Genomic DNA, 21,051 nt, shown 5'->3' with positions numbered 1-21,051 from the left:
GACAAGAGAGATTTTGCCAAATCAGCATATTTATTGTACAAACAAATGCATTATCTATTGACATTTCTTTGTATCATAAAAAAGCAATATACAAGCTTTAAGGACGAAGATAAAAAGCAGCACAGAATGATTATGAGTAAAATATATCATTTGAATAAATATAATCTTATATTTCATGCTAAAAATAAAAAATTATAAATGGCGAGTTACTTGTTACAGCATCAGCTAGCATGTACTTCATAGATGTATAAAACAGTAGAGTTCTGAGGTTCACAGTTGGGATATGAGGTTGTACGTATAGTGGATAACAGAGAGTTGGACAAGAGTGCTACTTAAATTCTGAGCGCCAAGGATCTTCTGTATTCCTCAGCATTGCAACTTGTGCTTGTTCCATGTATTCGGAAAGCAAGAACGGAAATGTTTAGGTGCACCTTACTACACCTGAGGCAGACTGCTTTGGGAACCAATGATTGAGGAATTGTTTTCCCACCTGAAGTAAAAGTGCAAGCTTAGTTTTGGACATGCAAAGATCATTTCATATCCAAAATGGCATTTTCTGAATACTAGTAAACCCTGAGTTCTACATTTTCTTTTTGCCATGTCACGAATACATAAGAAATAGAGGCTCGCAGAGTTTAAGAGACTGCTAAAAACAAAAAGTTAAAAGATTTTGCTGAAGGGCTTTTCGGTCTTTGATTGGCCACTTTTAAATGCAGTCTCTATGCATGGAGGAATATCTATAGCGCACAGCATGGAGACAGATTATCTTGATCAAAAATCCCTTTCATGTTTGATACATACAAAAAAGATGCAACATTTTACTAGCAACAATGGTGGAAGGTGGATGAAATACATACAAAAGCATACTGAGAGTTGGACAGCCACAAACAGAATCTGGACTCTGGTAACCACAAAAACATAAAAAATGCACTGGAGGAGCATTTTTGCCCAACCTGTCCAAATTTGAAAAAAAAAAAAATAATAAAAAATAAAAAAAAATACTCTCTCCAAATCATAACTCCGACATCCTGAATCCACTCATTTTGAGACATTATTCTCCTGAAATCTGAGAGGCAGGCAGACAGACACCAATGGAAAAACTGCTCATAAAAAGGTTATTGCTTTTGCTTATTACACAGTGGAGAAGTGTTGGACGTGGAGAACAAAATGGAAGACTTCAAGATTTGCTTTTCTTCGATATTTATACGTTTAGATCAGTGTTCACAAACTACCTGAAGTCAGATTCATTAGTTAAAAAGGATGAGCTGCACAATCAAAAAGTAGTCCAACAGCCTTCACTATAAACACTTTTTGTTTTGATTACTGTGCTTGGCACAAACTGAACTGGTTTTATGTGAACAAAAAGAGTGAATATGGACCATGAGTGTCTAGATCAGTTGTCTGAGTATGACACTATTAATACAGTTCATTAAATCATTTACAAGTGTATGTTATCACCATATCACCGATTTACCATCTTTATGCTTTCATTATAAAACCAAAAAGAAACTTGACCAGCTGTAAAGCACCACTGAAGGGGAAGAAAATATTTGAGGCCTTATGAGTCCCATAAACTGGGAGCACAACATGGCAAAGTAATCCCTTATGGAATAAAGTTTCAGCAAAAACTTAAAACACACACACACACAAAAAAGGAAACATTAAGTGCATGCCAGATGAAATATCACAGAAGATATATAGCTTTGAAAGAAAATCACTTTCAAGTTTTAAGACAAAAACAAAGGATCATCTGTATTTTCGTTATACAATGTGGAGGGGACCATGCAATTCTACTTTAACAATATGTGGGCCAGCATGCATATTCCCCCTCTCTTTAACAAACAATATTGCATGATACAGCAATCTGCTAACCTGAAAGCATCATAATTTTTATGAGATCATAACGAAGCAAAAAATAACTTTACTAAAATATGATTTAACTTATTTTTAAGAGGAAGCTTCCATATTTTGAAGCTGTTTGATTGTCCCATTTTAATTCAGCATATTCTCTTTAATATCAATACACATCAATCCCCTACAAATGTGACCCCACCCCCCGAAAAAAATAAAAACAAACAAAAAAGAATGATAAAGAGTCTAGAAGTCTCGAATGAATCACAAACACAACTATAGAGAGAAAACCCTTACTGCATTGACATATCTTGAATATGACCAAATTAATAGACATTATTTTTGCATATAACCACATGTTTAATATTTATGCAAAATATCAGACTGCTATAATCCACAATAATCACAAACATTCCTCCCCAATCATCTCATTCCTATTTTGCATTGTTGCAAACTTGAGCTGACCTGTAGGGTAGGTAAGCCTTTGTTTTTCACGGCAAGGCACAGGTTCAATTAGATTCTAAACACTTTATAAAAAAAAAAAAAAAAAATTCTATACATTTATACCATTCTCTCTTTAAAAAAACCAAAAACACCCAAAGTCTGCTCATCAAAAAGTATGCTTGCAGCCTCATTCACATTGAAACATTAGCTTAACATATCTGTTGACTACTGTATTTCTATCTAATGCCAAAATATGTAGTAATAAGTGACAGCAAACACTTTTCCTTATTATTGCGGATGAAATCCTGACAGCGGTTATGCTTGGGGGGCGGGGAGAGATCTACTCGCACTTCTAAAACAGATTCATTTGTTCCAGGGCTTGGTTTTGGTCTCTCTTTAGTCCACTGTGCAGCCTACTATGCAAACCATATGCAATTTTTGGTTCGCTCTTTGGTTAGTGGCCATGGTGTTCATGTTCACAATATCAAAGGACTGGTGGTACATTATGATAAAGGAACAGAGGAAATCTAAACATTTACCAGGAATTAAGCCATCATGTTTACATTGTTTCAAATGAATGATATGGCATCTAATTTCACAGAGCAATAGTCGCAGGGTGATTTTTCAGTAGTACAAGGACAGACCTGAAGTGTTCCGCATTTTGGCTCGTTAGTTGTAACTCGCAAAGTTACAACGTTTTGGCTCATTGTTTGACTCATAATTATCTGTTCATAGTGCAGATACAGTAAAATAAAATATTTAAAAAAGTATTAGGTTCATTCTTAACTGCCAGTACTACAAGCATATGAATAGATATTAATGGCACAAATATTGTTCTGTACTCTAAAATATGAAATAAGAGCTGAAAAATACTTGATTTGAGGAAATAAAAAGGGCGTAAGTTCCCTTCCATTCTAGTGCTGAAGGTAAAGGTGATGTGTGTAATTTTATAATTCGATGTTAAAGCACATTCTCCTCCCTTAATATGCAAAGAAAACTATAAGCCATTCAAAGGTTGGTTCCCCCAAAATAGTAAACGTTGTTTGTTTCAGTACTATATCCTGACCAGCCTGACACAGTAACATTGGCTTAACCAATGGCATGAGTTAGGAGGCAGGTGGGACATTCTCTTCGTCCAACCAATGGTCATTAATTTTGCAATTCCATTTTTGTGACACTAGTTGCACAGAAATTACACACTTCACCTTTAAACCTAAAAACTATCTTTTCACTGAAAAACTTTGTACTTTAATAAACCTTTTTTGTGTAGGAAACGTTAATATTATTAATGAAAGTGACTGCAATACAACAACAAACTCATTAGAAAAAAAAACAAGAAAAAAAAAACAATACCCTAAATCACTGTATTTTACAATTTAATATTTTTAGACAAAGGCTTGATATTGGTTACAGTTTGGAGAATTAAGGAGTCTTGATGGGATAATCCGCAGACTGCAGTCTCTATACAAAAGGGAATGCTGCTAATTCTAACACTCCATGGCTGATGGTTGTTTAAGTCAACAAATGGAGGGTGTGATCTGATAAAAATCTAAATGGTATGTCAAGTCAGCTTAAAAGCACTTGAATCTTGTAAGAACTGGGCATGTTTTAATCTGTCTGAGCATTAAGAACTATGAATCAAATGTACTGCAGACAGTTAGGGAGGCAACTCCTCATCTGTAGTGACTACTATAAAGCACAAGCCAAGTGTATTGCTCGCTAGGAAACACCATTTTAGTTCATTTTTGCATCTCTGAGATAACTTGTGATCTGTTGGAAAGAATCAAATAAGTCTGTGAGTGTGTGGCGATAAAAACCCCCCACCACAAATACACCTAAAATTGGCACGAGAGACAACAGTGGTTAATCCTTATCAAAAGAAAGGAGCCTTAATCAACCACAAGTCAACAACTTGTCAAGAGAAAGCAAAAACAAATGTGAGGTATGACGATTTGCACCAGTTACACAACAGTGAAAATGGATAAGAACGGATATTCTGGTAATACTAGGCATACAGGGTTCTCTTTTCACAGTATTAAATGTATATAAGTGTACTGACTACGCATGTTTATCTTGTTACTGTTCTATTGTAGTATGGTAACCAAGACTTTAAAAACAGATACACCTCCAGGATATACTGTATATCTCCATAATATTTAGCACTTTTTGCAAAAGACTAATGGCATTAACTTAATCTTTTTCAATTATAAATTTCTGTAGTGAAACACTGTTTTGGTCAACAGATGTGTTAAGTGCGAGAAGCTGAGGAGGTCTTCTTATCACAGCTGTCCGTTCAACACAAAGCTTATTTAAAAGCCAAAGCAAAATGCAAGAAAAGCGGTTTGAAATGTCAACCACTGACAGAGTGAGAACACCAATGCAATAAATATTTTACCAAGAAACGTTTTCCCTTCTTCGCAGGGTGCTATGGCCCTAAGGCAATTTCCATAACTTGTAACTCCTGCACGACTATCAGAAACATATCTGCTGATATAGTCTTATCTAATTGTAAGCTTTGATTTTGAAGGCACACCCTTGATCCTCCTCATTAGTGTCTGGGAAAACTCAAACCACAAATGAATTACAAAATTTGCTATTTGTGAAGGCAAATCTTTTTGAAAAGGCCTTAAAAAAAAAAAAAAAAAACTGAAACAAAACCAACAGTTAACAGTCGTTATATTGTTTGCTGTGCCGCAACTCTGATCTGAAACTATTCAGTTTCCAATGTAAAAGTTGACATTACCTGAAATCAAATGCAAATATAACACTACAGAAAGAGTGCAGAACAACAGATGTATAGGGCATCATAATAAAAAAAGACAGGCAATGGATCTTTCATCCTGAAACATGCACAGGTATACCTTATACTAGCACTCCCCCCCCCCAGACATACAGTACATAACCTGGCTGCTAATGAAAACTGAACTAGATCAATCCAGAATTCAGACAATCACTAAGGAATATTTTACTGAAGTATCAAGTCTTGGTAGAGTGAAGATGCTTTGTTCAGGGGTTTTCGCCACTACAACCATTTAAACCCTATAATAACAAAACAAATATGTCTTTATTGAGAGAAGCTTTTCCCCCTCCTTTCAGGTTCTTTGCTATGAGGTAAAACCTGGCTGGAGTTGACAAGAAGCTAAAAATACTGTCCATTATGAGTATGTTGAGGTTGTATAATGAGGTATTGAACAGAAGTGTCACAAAGAGCCTTGCACTGGCAGATAAACCATTCCTTGTGAGTGAGTGAGTGAGTGACCTACTACAGGTCACATGTGCAAAAACAGGTCAGGTAAAAGCGTGATATGACAAACATCTTATCGGAGCTTTCACATTATTCATTATTGCAACATGCCTATATTACTCTGTAAATATGTTGAAAAAAACATGGAAATATATATAGATATATAAAAAAATTTGATAAAACTCTTAGGAAGCCTTGATTACAGAGACCTCCTCCCGATTATGTATTTCCCCGATTATAGGACTCCTTCCCTTTGAAAAAACTCTTATTTCCTTAGAAAACTCTCAAACTTGGTCCTGTTTAGAACTTCCACAAAAAAGGACGAGTAGAAAATGCGCAAGGCAGGTTCATTATTTCATGTAATTCTTTAAAAACAGCCAGGCTGAACAAGGAAAAGAGTAACCCTTTAAGCTTCCTTATTATATAAGGATGACAAACAACCCAAAAATATGAAAAAAAATTCTCAATAACCACTCTTGGATGCAGGCGCTTCCTCTGGACTAAACTTGCCACTCTCTTCACTGGCATTTTTTGTCGACATATCATCAGCATACGCTGCTCCATTGGCTGTTTCGCCCTCAGAGGTGTCCTCATGCTCCCCCCTCTGGCCATTGGGTACCTCTCCCAGCAAGTCCACGTGATTGTTAACTTCTGCGCCAGAGGTCATGTGCTTCTTGCGCAAGTGCTGGTTGAGTGTGCCTTGGAAGGGAAAACATTTGCCGCAGATCTGGCAGTGGAAGGGTTTGTTGTCCGTGTGGCCGCGGATATGGTACTCTAGCTGGTCTTTGCGGGTGTACTTCTTGCCACAGAACTTGCAGACGAAAGGCGTGATGCCCATGTGCAGACGCATATGGCGGTCCAGGCTGCCCTTTTGATTGAAGGACTTGCCACAGTAGATGCAGATGAGGCGCTCGTTGTAGGGGTACCACTGCCCGCGAAGACTTCGCTCCCTTACGTCATTCTCAAAGCCAGATGCTGCTGCAGGTTCATCTCCTTCTTCTGCACCAGGCTTGAGCCGAGTTAGCAGATCAGCTGGTAAAGGCACAGGATGTTTAGTACGGGCACGACCACCACGGAAGCTGCTGAGCAAGGAGCGAGATGGACTAGAAGAACTCAGGCTGACAAAACAGGGGGAAGGCAATGCCGAATAGGTGTAAGCGGCAGAGGAAAGCACAGGCCCGTACGATCCCACACTAACAGCTAGCACCTGTTCGCCATCCACTAGCTCAGTGTGGTAGCCATCATCTCCTGCCGATGAGCTGTCAGAGTAACTAGGCCGGTCTGTTTTCTCAAGCTTGATATGGACATCAGTAACCTGCCCATCCCTCCCAATTAACTCCACCTGTTCTGACTCAACCTCCATGGACGCCTCCTGCTCCGATATGCTGTCACTGCTCCCTCGGTCTGACTGTCCCTCCTCTGCAAGCTGTGCAGCCCCCTTACCTGAATTCCGCACTTCAGCGCAATGATTCTGATGCGAATAGTAGGGTGGCGAAATCTGGGTGGGGTTTACAAAAATACCTCCATCTTTCACACCATTGCGTCCAGCCCTTGACGTGGTGCAATTATCTTCTGGACCTGTTCCACTAGGCACAGGGAGGTTGATCTTGGAGTGAATACCCTCAAGAATCTGTGTGCATTTGTCGATCACAGCCTGCATTTGGAGGAAACTGGCAGCCGTGAGGAAGCTGATGACGTCACGCAGGCGCAATGCCATGCGGCCAGTGTAGCAGAAGGCCAGCAGCTGCTCAAACACCTCAGGGCTCTTGATAACAGAGATGGAGAGGCCACTCATTGTGCCTAGTGCTGAATGATCACGGAAGTATGGTGAACTGGCGGCCAATACAGCCTTGTGGGCCCGGAACGGCCGGCCCTGAATGTGCACAATGATGTCGCACAGCTTGCCTTGGAGACGGAGCTCATTGAGCTGGTTCAGGACAGTGTTGCTGAATTCAGGTACATCAAACTCTATGAGGCTGCCACAGTCCTCCATGGCACACTGATGTCTCTCCTGGTTTGTAGTGAACCTAAAATGGAAGAAAACAATATGAGTGAGGAAAGACAATTATAGATATTAAAGGGGATAGGTCACTCAAAAAAGAAAATGATCTTCATTCACCCTCATGTTGTTCCCTCATATTGTGACTGCTTTTCTTCCATGGAACACAAAAGAAGATGTTAAGCAGAATGACAGCCTCAGTCATTCACTTTCTCTGTAATCCTGTTTTCTGTTGTGTTCCACAGAAGATTCTACAGGTTTGGAAAAACATGGAGGTGAGTAAATGAAGACAGAATCTTTATTTTTGGGTGAACTATACCTTTTAAGGAAAGGTAAAAGAAAGGTAGAACAAATTACAGTATATGATACAGAAAATGCATATGGTACATTGATGCATGATATTAGTCAGCCTGCCTAGTGTCTGACTACACTTCACAGGGCTCTAGGGTTGCACAGTATAGACCGGTGCTACAGTAATATCGCGATACTAAAGCTTCAAAATACTGGTGGTGACACAGGATTTTTTAAATGGTAGTACCGTCAATACAGTAGTATTGCAAGTTATGTTGTATGTGTGGTAGTAAATATGTTTTTTCACTAAAACCTTCATTTGAATCAGACCTATGTCTGCAAATAACATAAAAAATTATGTCTTTTCGAGTGGTCCCCCCTTCATGCAGTGCCCTTTAAGAGTGCAAAATTCTGTTTAGAATTTGCCCCTTATATGGTATTGTTTATTTTTCAATGAGTGGTTTTCCCATGCTTCAAACACACGTCTGAATCCCAGCGTGTTAATTTGGCGGTCGATTTTCCTAATGGATAATATGGATTTAAGTAAAACTTTGGAGAGTGAGATGCTTTTTTTACACAACACAATTCACATAGCGAGATTTTGAATTATTTTGGGTTTTGCCTGATGAGACCGGGAAAAACATCTGCTGTGAATGTCAACAGAGATTTCAAGCCAAAGGGGGAAAACACCAGCAACCTTATTAAACACCTTCGGACACATCCCACTGCCTCTGCAGAATACACACTGGTTAGTGCCACTTAATTTAACCTAAATGCTTTACAGATTTACAGTTTCTCTGAAAAATCGAACGTTGCACTCGTTTATTTTAATTTTTTTCCAAGTAAAAATGCATGGTGGCGGTCACTTCGTAAGTTCGCACTTATGATTAGATTACATCCCTGAGCTGTGCAATCAAACCGGTGTGTGTGTGCGATCTGCACTCGCGCTGCTGTTTACCAGGAGAGAGGGGATGAAATGGTTGTAAGAGACCTTTTTCACATTCCGGGTTTTGGAACGTGGAAGTAAACGACTGCAGGGTAAACTTTGACAGCGGTGAACGGGAGACCACAGCAAATATTATGGTCACTGAAAAAATCCACGATTACATTTGAATGACTTTCCAGAAGAAGAGAGCTTTGGATTAAGACAGTCAGATGGGAGAAGATGCTAAATTTACTGTCACTCACTCAGCAGCTGTAATCGAAACCCCCTCGCAGCTGTGGTAATTTTTTTTTAAACTAATTCCAGGGTAAGAATAATGTTATAAACTTACACTCATTATTATAAAAATTATCATATAAAAAGTCTGCTAGATTTGTGCTGCTAAATAAGGCGGAAGCGCGTCATCACAGTCTGTGAAAAAGGTCTATAATGAAACAGCTGCTCAAAACAATCTTCCCAATGTTACAATATCTTTATTTTTATGTTACCAACAATTAAATAATCACAGAAATAATGGAATAAAAGTTTAAAGACATTGCAGTTTTAACTGGCTGTTTTTGTGTTTTATTTTTTTGTTTGTTTTTTTTTTTTTTACGTCAAACAAAGAATGAATTGGGTAACAAGTTAGTCCATTTGAGCCTTCTCCCAATTCATCCATGAGTTATTTCCACCATTTCCGGAACAACAAGTAGACGCTAGTTTCTAAGAACTACCTTTGCTATGACAAACTGTGTTAAGAATTAACACACTATCATGTGGCATCGTGATACTACTTGGTATTTTGATACTCTAGCTGGTATAGTATCGTAAGCATGATTATGGTATCATGACAACCCTACAGGACTCTAGACTAAAATAATGACTTATGAGCCATTGGCTCCTAAACTGAAACATTAAGGAGCCAAACGGCTGTTTTTAGTCACCAAATCACAGAATTGTTCGATTTAGATTGCTGTTCATAAACAAGATAGAAAGCCAAAGAAAAGACAGCCAGCTGATAACCCATTCATCAGAGGTTTAATAAACAGTGTATATAGTTGAGAAGATAAGTTTGCATTCCCTTTTGTCTCAAATGTTCACACCCCTTTCATAATTTATACAAATATAAGAAATAAAAGATTTTTATTTAGTACTGCACTTTAGAATCTACATTACAGATATAAAGTACAGTATGCATATAGTAGTGTGTTGTCTTCTTGATCATCAATGAATACTTGCACCTTGTGTAATAGTTGTGTACAAGTCCCTCAATTGTCCTAAGTGTCAAAAGCTGGATCTTGTTTGTTTTACAATATTGCCTTAGTCTTTGTTTACTGTTACCGTATGGCCCAGACACGGAGACTACAAGAGTGCAAAAAGAATGAAATCCCAGATGAAGTTTATTGTGCTACTCCAATCCCAATCAATAATTACCAGAAGTAGATTCTAAAGTACAGTACTAAATAAAATAAAAAATATATTTTATCTCTTATATTTGTATAAATTATGAAAGGAGTGACTAGATGTAAAAGTATTGTCACAATCAATTATTTTTGGTCGCATATGCGACCATTTTAGTCATAGTCTGGAGCCCTGCTTCACTAGCATTTTTAAACATGATAGCAAAAACACAGCTGTATAACACTTGTTAACACTAATGTTGATATGAGGAAGAAGACAGTGCATAATGCCTAAAAATAAGATTAAGTTTTATTATAGGAACATCCATTTTGCATTATATGCTCCATTTATGCATTTACTTATGTGGACACATACATGTTGGCATAGGCTTTTGGATCTCAATGGAATAAATGCTTTGGATAGACAGAATGTTCTGTAATAAGATACTGCATCTGGCTAATTTCACAGAAAAAATTAAAGGGAACATATGGCCAGTTGAACCATGGCTCCAGAGTGCAAGTTTTAGTGCAGCATCTAGTGTACTCTTTATCCAGACCATGAATCTTTCTCTCTATGCTTGCATTGAAGCACAAGCACAATATAGACTCAACAGGCATCACAACTGTAAAAAACACAGACATCCCATAAATGGTCAATAAACACCCCTGAAAAAATATGGGAAGATACTTCAAGTTTTAGAGCTCAAGCATAGACAAAAAAAAATAAAAATAAATAAATAATATTAAAAAAAAAGATAAAAAGCAGAAAAAAAAAAAAAAAAACCAAAGGAACCAATTATATGAGCATATTACAAGATCAAGTTGATGCATGGGCAAAAATTGTGTGGGGGAAAGAATAATCCATCATTTAGAGGATAAAAGCAAAAATAATGCCGCCCACTTAGTTCCCAAGTAATAAGTTGCACCACACAACACGCTATTATAAAAGCTGCATTAAAAAATTGGGGGGAAAAGTAACAACATCAAGAACTTCATTACAAGATCTGCTATACTCCTGCTATTCTCCTATGTCTTTGCCCACCCTGAAGTCCGTTTTCACTCCGTTGTGATTCAACGTGAATTCCACATGAGTCTCAGTCAGCAATTTGGGGACGTAAACACTTTCTCCAATTGGCAGGGCTTGCAGAGACACTTGTCTCACCACCCATATGTTTTCATCCTGCCACGGCCGAGAGAAATTGGAAGGGAGAAGACTAGATAGCGAAAGAAAGAAAACCCAGAAAGAAAATTCTTGTAAAAATATGTGGCAAATCATGTTAAATGTGCAAACAAGAAAGTTGTTATCTCCTTGACGATCAAGTGTACACATAGAGTGTCAGAAAGGTGCTCAGGCAGTGCTACAAGAACCAAGCTGAACGCAATTTGACGTGTTGCCAGAGAATGTTTGCTCAGTTGATCTGGTGGATCCATTGGTGCAAGTGTCCTGGATGTGCTCCAGGGGGATTGAATCACAGGTTTCGCACTCACGGAGTTGAGGGAGATTTTGACAACTCAAGCGTAAAAAATACAGAAAAATATAAAATGACTTCCTCGTTTTATAGGTTGCATAAGTAATAGACCAAGGGGCATGTTCATACAGCAAACTACCTGAACGATTGATAATTAATTATAAGTTAGCAATTTCTCTGTGTGATAAGGCAGCAGTATCAACTGTGATAGAAAAGATCTGGCAGCATATGCCTGTTCCAGTTGAAGTGATTAAGTTGCGATGGTTCACTGCATGACACATCTTTATATCTTACCATAAGTTACTTATTGTCATGTATCTCTTAACTAGTGGATCAGCAAGCTTTGTTTGTTGTTGACCAATATCTTAACAAAACATTCTTGAATTCTGGTATTAAGTACTAGGCCAAAACAGACATCTAAATTAGGCAAACTCTAGCAAGGGGGCCAGCCCAGTTTTGCAAGATTGCATAGTGTAAATCACTTTTTTAAAGTAATTAGAATTCAATCAATAATATGGTCTCCATTAAACACTATTAACCCCTAAATAGCAGAAAACATAGATAGAATAGACAACAGATCCAATCAACTAGAGGCAGTAAACTAGGCCTCCCGCGATTAGTAAAAAAATCGCCTGATAACAGTTATTTGATCCAACCATGGTTATTTGAGATAACTGGTGGTTATTTAATTTTACGATCGTGTATAACAAATGTTATTGGTCATTAAGGGTTGTTACCACGCAGTGTTAATGGCACACACTGACACAGAGGAGGCGATCGCTTACTCTATTTTAGGGATGGGCATTTTTGAGTAATTTTGTAGTGGAGTTCTCTAACCCACAAAAAACAAGTACCCGATTACTCATAAAATAAAATGCACATAAAAATAATAATAATAAAAAAAACACATACACTATATTGCCAAAAGTATTCGCTCATCTGCCTTTAGACGCATATGAACTTAAGTGACATCCCATTCTTAATCCATAGGTTTTAATATGACGTCGGCCCACCCTTTGCAGCTATAACAGCTTCAACTCTTCTGTGAAGGCTTTCCACAAGGTTTAGGAGTGTATTTATGGGAATTTCTGACCATTCTTCCAGAAGCACATTTGTGAGGTCAGACACTGATGTTGGACGAGAAGGCTTGGCTCGCAGTCTTCGCTCTAATTCATCCCAAAGGTGCTCTATCGGGTTGAGGTCAGGACTTTGTGCAGGCCAGTCAAGTTCTTCCACACCAAACTCGCTCATCCATGTCTTTATGTACCTTGCTTTGTGCACTGGTGCGCAGTCATGTTGGAACAGGAAGGGGCCATCCCCAAACTGTTCCCACAAAGTTGGGAGCATGAAATTGTCCAAAATCTCTTGGTATGCTGAAGCATTCAGACTTCCTTTCACTGGAACTAAGGGGCCAAGCCCAGCTCCTGAAAAACAACCCCACACCATAATCCCCCCTCCACCAAACTTCACAGTTGGCACAATGCAGTCAGACAAGTACTGTTCTCCTGGCAACCACCAAACCCAGACTCGTCCATCAGATTGCCAGATGGAGAAGCGCGATTCGTCACTCCAGAGAACGCGTCTCCACTGCTCTAGAGTTCAGTGGCGGCGTGCTTTACACCACTGCATCCGACACTTTGCATTGCACTTGGTGATGTATGGCTTGGATGCAGCTGCTCGGCCATGGAAACCCATTCCGTGAAGCTCTCTTCGCACTGTTCTTGAGCTAATCTGAAGGCCACATGAACTTTGGATGTCTGTAGCGATTGACTCTGCAGAAAGTTGGCGACCTCAGCACACTATGCGCCTCAGCATCCGCTGACCCCGCTCTGTCATTTTACGTGGCCTACCACTTCGTGGCTGAGTTGCTGTCATTCCCAGTCACTTCCACTTTGTTATAATACCACTGACAGTTGACTGTGGAATATTTAGTAGCGAGGAAATTTCACGACTGGACTTGTTGCACAGGTGGCATCCTATCACAGTAGGACGCTGGAATTCACTGAGCTCCTGAGAGCGGCCCATTCTTTCACAAATGTTTGTAGAAGCAGTCTGCATGCCTAGGTGCTTCATTTTATACACCTGTGGCCATGGAAGTGAATGGAACACCTGAATTCAATTATTTGAATGGGTGAGCGAATACTTTTGGCAATATAGTGTATATTACACATACATGAATCTCATATTTTGTTTTATTCAAAATGTTACCAAGAATGGTTTCAAAATAAGCTAACTTCAAAACACTATGCTTTTGGGAAAAGATTTTATGAATAATATGTACAGTAATGTGCAAAAGTCTTAGGCACATAAGATGCTTCACAAAAACATTTGTCTTAAGATGGTTATTTCGATTTTCAGCTTTAGTGTGTCAACAGGAAATATACATTTTAGACTCAAACATTTCTTTTGCAAATAGAACAGAACAGAATAGAAGAACAGGGAGCCCTGCAACAGATGGCATGGTCCCAACAGAGCCCCCCACTGAATATTGAGTCAGTCTGGGATTACAAGAAGAGACAGAAGCAATTGAGACAGCCGAAATAGATAGAAGCAAATTCTCCAAGAAGCTTGGAACATCCTAACTGCCAACAACCAAGAAAAACTGTGTCCAGGTGTACCTAGGAGAATTGGTGCTGTTTTGAAGGCAAAGGTGGTCACACCAAATATTGATTTAGCTGTTTTTATATTTACTGGACTTTGTATGGTTAATTGATAAATGAAAACTATTTATGGCATTATTTTTGAAGACATCTTCACTATACAACGGTTTTCAAAAGTGCCTAAAACTTCTGCACAATACTGTATTAATAAAAATGGAAAACAAAAATGATTTAAAAATAACAGTAAAAAACATTTGCACTCACCCGGAGCTTACAAACCAATACTGACGATATGACGGTAATGCACATTCATAAATTCTGAGTCTACATAAAAGCTATCACAATTTTAACATTTCACGTTATTGTTCAGAAAAACAAGTGGTGAAAGTTAGCTTTGTATAAAATGCACTCTGCCTGTGTTAAAAGATTTCACACTCATACACACATACTGGTCTGACTAGTTTCTGAGGTTATGTCACATTTTTCCACCATAAAAGCAGATCCTCGTCTTTTGGTTTGCATGACTCCAACAAGAACAAATAGAGTAGAATTCAGTAAGAACCAAAATATTGCAAGTATTGCCTTGAAATATAACTTGGCTGCATCGACGGCATGATATATCTTCTCTCATCCAACACCACACGTATCCACAGCTCCCCCCAGTCAGTTGACTGAATTGTAACTGCGAGATTTGGTGAGAGATTCAGAGGAAAACAGTATTATTCAGCACTGCTCACTGCAGGAAATTGAATTTGCAATATTCGAGTAGTGTATTTAAAGCTACACTATGTAACTTTTGGCCCTCTAGCGATTAAAAAATAAAACTAAATGCATCTTGAGGAAGAACACTGTTTTGGTAATAACGCAAGTTGTGCTTCGGTTCTGCTACTCTGCGCGGATGTATGTGGTTCGAGGCACCGGTGTACACATGGATACAGGACATCTTATCAGAGCGAATGGACAAATAAATAACGAAAGAAAGGAAAGACGGATATCCGAAAAAATTTCATCTGAGGAGGTAAGTGCCATATCTTATGCTGTTGTTTTGACTTATTGGAAACATTGATGTTTTGAAATAAGTGACATTACAAAAGTTAGACAACGTTCATTAACATTAGACATAACGATTGCTAGCCTGATAAGGTCAAACGTTTTTATAACTGCAGGTTATTCTGGCCAAACAGACCACGGTAGTAACTAATTTATAGATTGTCATTGTTACCAACCAGTGGTCAACATAATTTCAAGACTCACATGACCGTGGCAAGTGTAGATTTATTTATAAAAATTATTGCCGTTATAAAGAAAAAAACAGTCGTGTGCTAGCAACTGAAATGTTCTTCACCGATTACAGTATAATTATTGTATTTCACTACACAACTATATATAAACCATATCAATAAAATATCTTACCTGTTGAGTAAGAAAAAAGCCATCTCTGGTTCGCTTTTAAATCCTTTCAGATCTCGGAGTTGTCACCACCTCTGAAAAGACAAGCCGATGTTGATTCAGGTTTTATTACAGAATCTGTCGCTGTTCGGGGTTTCTTTGTTTTTACAACCAGTGATTCCCCTGAGGTTTGCAGTTTTTAATGATCCAATGTAAATTTTTCTCGTTCATTGAGACAACAAACTTTCAGCTTCACGCTACTCCCACACCTCACACGTGCTACAGTAGCCAGAGCATATTTTCTCTGTGTACGGATATGACGTGAACACGCACTGGTGAGTGATGTATGTAATTTCCCGCAAAATCAGTCCCGACAGCTCTAAAATATAAATCATTATTTTAGGTTTATTGAAGTGTATTTGAGTAAACTAAAGACATGGTTTAAAAGATGGATTTTTGTTGCACTCTCTCATTAATAATATTTTGTTATTTTTTAACGAAAAAATGTTACATAGCTAAGCTTTAATACTCGAATAGCTGGTGCAGAACGAGTACTCTATTATTCGATTACTCATTCACATCCCTACTCTATATCTGTGGAGATGCTAGAATAAAAAAAAATGTTTTCAAATTTTCAGTCCTTTATACAAAATAAGGGCTCATGGGAGAGCCTTTAAATAGTGTGTGAAAGTGAAGACTTTAGGACAGAAATATTTTACGATTACATACATTTCATAATCGTGGCAGGCAGCCCTACAGTAAAACATTGGGGCGAAACCTCTTCCCAGAAACCCACATTACCCAGAATCCCTTAACAACAGTAAGAAAAACTCAAGGCTAACAGGGAAAACTTATTTTACCATTTCACTAAGCATGCCGTCAAGAGTGAAAACTGCCATATCAGCATTGTCAAATGAACACTGCAGAAGGTCTGCTTCCAGATAAGCAGCTTTTAGCCTATTCTTCTAAATAAAAACCAAGTCCAGTTCGGCCAAAATTGCTTAGCATGCAGAGTCTGGCAGGAGGAACTTGACAGGCTGTGAGAGGGGGATAAAGCAGCCAGGATTACTCGCAAACTTTGTGAGGAACTATTTTGGAACGGTGTGCAGCCAACTTAGCTTATCTCTGCAACACTTCAATTTAACAAGATAAAGTATTCTATAATTCTACAGAGTGAAAATGCCAAACAAACAAACAAACAAACAAGAATCCCTGTCAGAAGCAAAAATTAAAGTAAAAAGTACAGTTTTTTTTTTTTTCTACAGCATAATATAAACACACAAGCATGTATATCAAATAAATTATGATAATGTAGTATTCAATAACAACTTAACAGTAACTGGCTCTAATGGCCACAAAAAACTGGTCAAAAGCTCTGGGTCACATCCTCAGTCCCAGACATGAGGCTACAGCAAAGGGATTTTCTGTTAAAACACTAACGTCAAGCTGCCGATTGTGACAGGAGAAAGCTCATAAAAAGGCCAATGTGCATTAAAGACAGTCTTTTCCCATTCTGTGTGCTAAAACAAGCCTCCTCCCATCGCAGACAAGATTAGTCCCAATACACGATGAGTCCAGCCATTTTGATGGCAAGAAGAGTTACATCAAAGAGGAAATGCTGCACAAACTGAAAAGGATCATTAAGAATTGCTATTAAGGAACTGGCGAGGGAAATCAGTCAGGCTTTGCATATCTACTGGGCATATTCAGAGAGGATAAAAATACCATCAACTGGTTCTGTTTTGCTTCGGGTACGCAGGGCAAAGGCGTCCTTTCTTTGCAAAGATGCTCCCCATTGAAGCTGGCCAAGAGACAAGAAATACACAGCCAAAGCCCACTGTTCCTGAATCACAAGCTTCAGCCACAAACTGCAGTCCAACATTCCCAAAACCTTTAACTAATATACTTACAAAGAAGATATAATTTCAGAGACGACTTTTCCTCACTGAGAAAAGCTTGAGCGGCAGGTAATATCTTGTCTAAGACACAGGAAAACTGCAAAATACAGATGATCCTTTATTTCTGTGTGCTATAAAACTGTCATAACAGGACTCCTGTTATGTCACACTCCTGTTTTCCTGCAAAAACCAAACCCCTTTTAACAGCTAATCCTGAGGAGAACCATAGCCACCACAAAAACGCAAAGGTTTAACGAGTGCAAAGCAATAATGCCTACTCATTCAAACGGCTTAATTGGTTTGGCTCCGTCTGTTCTGACAAAACTAGTGGGGAAATCATTCAGAGTGGTTGGGAGGGGTGTTGTACCTAAAGGGATAACATAACGCAACTACAGCTGTGGTGAGCAAAAAGCATCTTATAAACTGAAAACAGCTTGGGGAAATCCATAATGAAGAACTTCCTGATGAGCAAATACAGTTTTATAGACAATATAGTAATGTTAGCTATTCATTTTTACTTTCAATTTCAGAAAAAAAAAATATATATATATATATATATATATATATATATATATATATATATATATATATATATATATATTCCCCAGGTATAGGATCAGCTTAAACCCACGCCAGATGTCTCCAAATATCCTTCCTTGAGCTTTTGCCTATCAGGTCTATGAAGGAATTCTTTCTATTTTAGTATTTTTGCACCGGCTATCCTGCTTATTACTCTTGTAAATTGCGGTGACAATTTTTCCATACAAGCCTTCATTTTTGCGCCATACTTGCTTCGCTTGTATCCAAAGCGACTTACAAATGAGGAAAAACACAAGCAATTTATCCCACGAAGCCAACAATGAGCATGTTTACATGCACATTCTTACACCGATTATGCTTAATAAGCCGTCAATGCGTGCAGTCATGTAACGCAATAAACGCGTTCCTTTGTCGGCATAAAGACTATAAACGACTTATGAATAACCGATCGACACGGGTAGATTTTTGCCCATTGTGCCAGTTTCGCATGCCATATAAACACCTTACACAGCGTTCTTACTAGCTCATCCAATACGTGCACGTGTTGAGCACAAGCCTCTTCACGGTTTGATGTCAAATGTAGAGAATAACACGATTATTTCAAAAGTCATGTAAAAGCGGATTTCTTGCTCTGTTTGATATTTAAATAAGCTGATTTTTGGGAGTAACCAGTGAATTGGTGTGCATGTAAACACGTTCAATGATAGAAGTCCTACATAAGCAGATTTCAAGAGTAAACCAGAGTAATACAGAAGCTTGAGCTTTTTTGGTTGTTGTTGCTAATAGGAAGTGCCAATTAAATAACTCATGAATCAGATCTGATTTAAGTTCCACTGCTGTGAACAATCAGCTTAGGTGAATTTAACAACCCTATTTACAACAATATCCATTATTCTACCCTGCACTTTGGACTCCTGTTATACTTCTATTGTGTGGTGTGCAGTTTTATTTCAACCCCGCCTTTTCAGACACCAAACCTTGAAGTCTTGTGGATAAGATGTAACAACACAATATTGCTGCAACTCGGGATTTGGAGGGTTGAAACTTTCTGTTCTGAAACTAAATAGAATACAGTACACTTGCATTTTATTGACCCTATATATCAAAGCAAAAAAAAAAAAAAAATGTAAAAAGAATGTTGAAAGATGTTATCTTACACATAGGCCTACATGATTGTGCGTGGAAGGTCACATTCATTATGTTATGTGCGAGATAACAAAAATGAAAGTAACCTGGACCCATAATCGTTTCCTATAACACCTAGTCAATCGTAACTATTATGAGCTGAATACTTTAAAGGGATAGTTCCCCAAAAAATGAAAATTCTCTCATCATTTACTCACCCTCATGCCATCCCAGATGTATATGACTTTGTCATCTGAAGAACACAAATAAAGATATTTAGAAGAATTTTTCAGATCTGCAAGTCCTCACAATGCAAGTGAATGGGTGCCAACATTTGAAGCTCCAAAAAGCACATAAATTCAGCATAAAAGTAATTCATAAGACTCCATTGGTTAAATCTATATTTTCTGAAGCGAAATAATGTGTGGCTGAGAAACAGATCAACATTTAAGTCCTTTTTTTACTATCACTTCTCCTCCCTGCCCATGCACGAAGAATGTGAATCGCCAAAAACAAAAGAATGTGAAAGTAAAAGCTGAGATTGATAATGGGAAATGACTTTAATATTGATCTGTTTTTCACCCACACCTATCATATCATTTCCGAAGATATGGATTTAACTACTGGAGTCTTATGGACTACTTTTATGTTGCCTTTATTTGCTTTTTGGAGATTCACAATTTTGGCACCCATTCACTTACATTGTGAGGACCTACGAAGCTTAAAAATATTATTCAAAATTTTTTGTTTGTGTTCTGCAGAAGAGAAAAAGTCATACACATCTGGGATGGCATGAGGGTGAGTAAATGATGAGAGAATTTTCATTTTTGGGTGAACTCTTCCTTTAATATTGGCTTTCACAATCAATCTGCCAAACCAACTGCAAATAACTCATTACCACCTTACCAAGGACATCAGTAACAGCTCAGGTGACACATTGGTTGTGTTTAAAATCTAGTGAGCTACCTACCAAGACAGCATTTTTTGGCATTATAGGTGCATTTGACAGTGACCATGACGCCCTAAAAGCTATCAAGATAAGCAGCACACTAGGTTTTGAGACACAGCCAATGCACTTTCGATACTTAAATACCACAACTAACATTTAGATATTTTTAGTTAATTTAAGGGAAAATATATGTCTTCAGCTCTAAATAAAAGTTTTGCTAGCAGTTTAATAAAAACAAAACAGGCGGGTGGGAAACTGGCCCACTTGCTTGTGACTGAGGAAAATGTGGAATGTGGAAACTGGCAGCTCGTACAATAGAGTGCATATCAAGGGGTAAAAAACACGTAACCTCTGTTTAACTGCTATAGCTTTTTGCAAAATCATGAAGTCAGTTCAAGACAGCCCAGCGCAACATGCAAACTCCCCCTCACTAAATTTTCGCCAGTCAAATTGTTGCCAGGCTAGCTCGAGCCAAAGCTTTCACAGAATGCTAATAAGTTAGCCAGTTAGCTACGTGTATTAAGATTCGTCCGCGCAAAATAAAACAACGTTCTGCTCAGACATACAGCGCCGTTAATCATGTCACGTCTCACCTTCTCCGCAATCAAACGTCGCCCATTCCCCTGCACAGCGACTCGCTTTTGCTCCAGCCTGGCCTCCTCCTTCCCCAGCTGTGCTCAGCTGATGCTATTTTTCCAACTCTCTTCCCCGCCGGAAGTGGACGCGTGCGATCTTCAGAGGACGCGCTCTGTCTCGCAAGTGTCTTGACGTGTTGTCGAGGAATCGCTTTGTAGATGATATAGAGATCAGTGGTAATGCTCTTCACCCTCCCGCACATTTTCATGGCAGTACAAGGGTCAGGGAGTGTATGTTGCAGGATGTTAGGTTTGTTGCAACAATTTCAGTGAAGGGTGTCGACACTTAATTTCT

The 21,051-nt window shown here is 38.4% G+C and overlaps 1 protein-coding gene across 3 annotated transcripts in view; it reads right to left on the bottom strand.

Annotated features, from left to right (window-relative positions):
- LOC127424138 (zinc finger and BTB domain-containing protein 34-like) overlaps positions 1–20,850 on the bottom strand; it is a 30,065-nt gene extending 9,215 nt beyond the window's left edge. Inside the window, exons 1-3 of one of the 3 annotated variants that reach the window (XM_051669064.1) lie at positions 20,715–20,833; positions 15,634–15,704; positions 12–7,566 (exon numbers count right to left, since the gene is read on the bottom strand). In XM_051669064.1, the coding sequence (XP_051525024.1) occupies positions 6,003–7,566; positions 15,634–15,656 (1,587 nt within the window). In that variant the 5' untranslated portion in view covers positions 15,657–15,704; positions 20,715–20,833 and the 3' untranslated portion in view covers positions 12–6,002. Of the gene's footprint in view, positions 1–11; positions 7,567–15,633; positions 15,705–20,714 lie in introns of those variants that run through there. The other 2 variants (XM_051669065.1, XR_007894417.1) reach the window with 2 other exon arrangements.
- Between the last annotated feature and the right edge of the window lie 201 nt (positions 20,851–21,051).

Source organism: Myxocyprinus asiaticus, chromosome 33 (assembly GCF_019703515.2).
Source record: "Myxocyprinus asiaticus isolate MX2 ecotype Aquarium Trade chromosome 33, UBuf_Myxa_2, whole genome shotgun sequence".
NCBI classification, from domain to species: domain Eukaryota; kingdom Metazoa; phylum Chordata; class Actinopteri; order Cypriniformes; family Catostomidae; genus Myxocyprinus; species Myxocyprinus asiaticus.
Note: the sequence above shows the minus strand (reverse complement) of the source record. Positions and strands in the feature narration are given on the sequence as shown.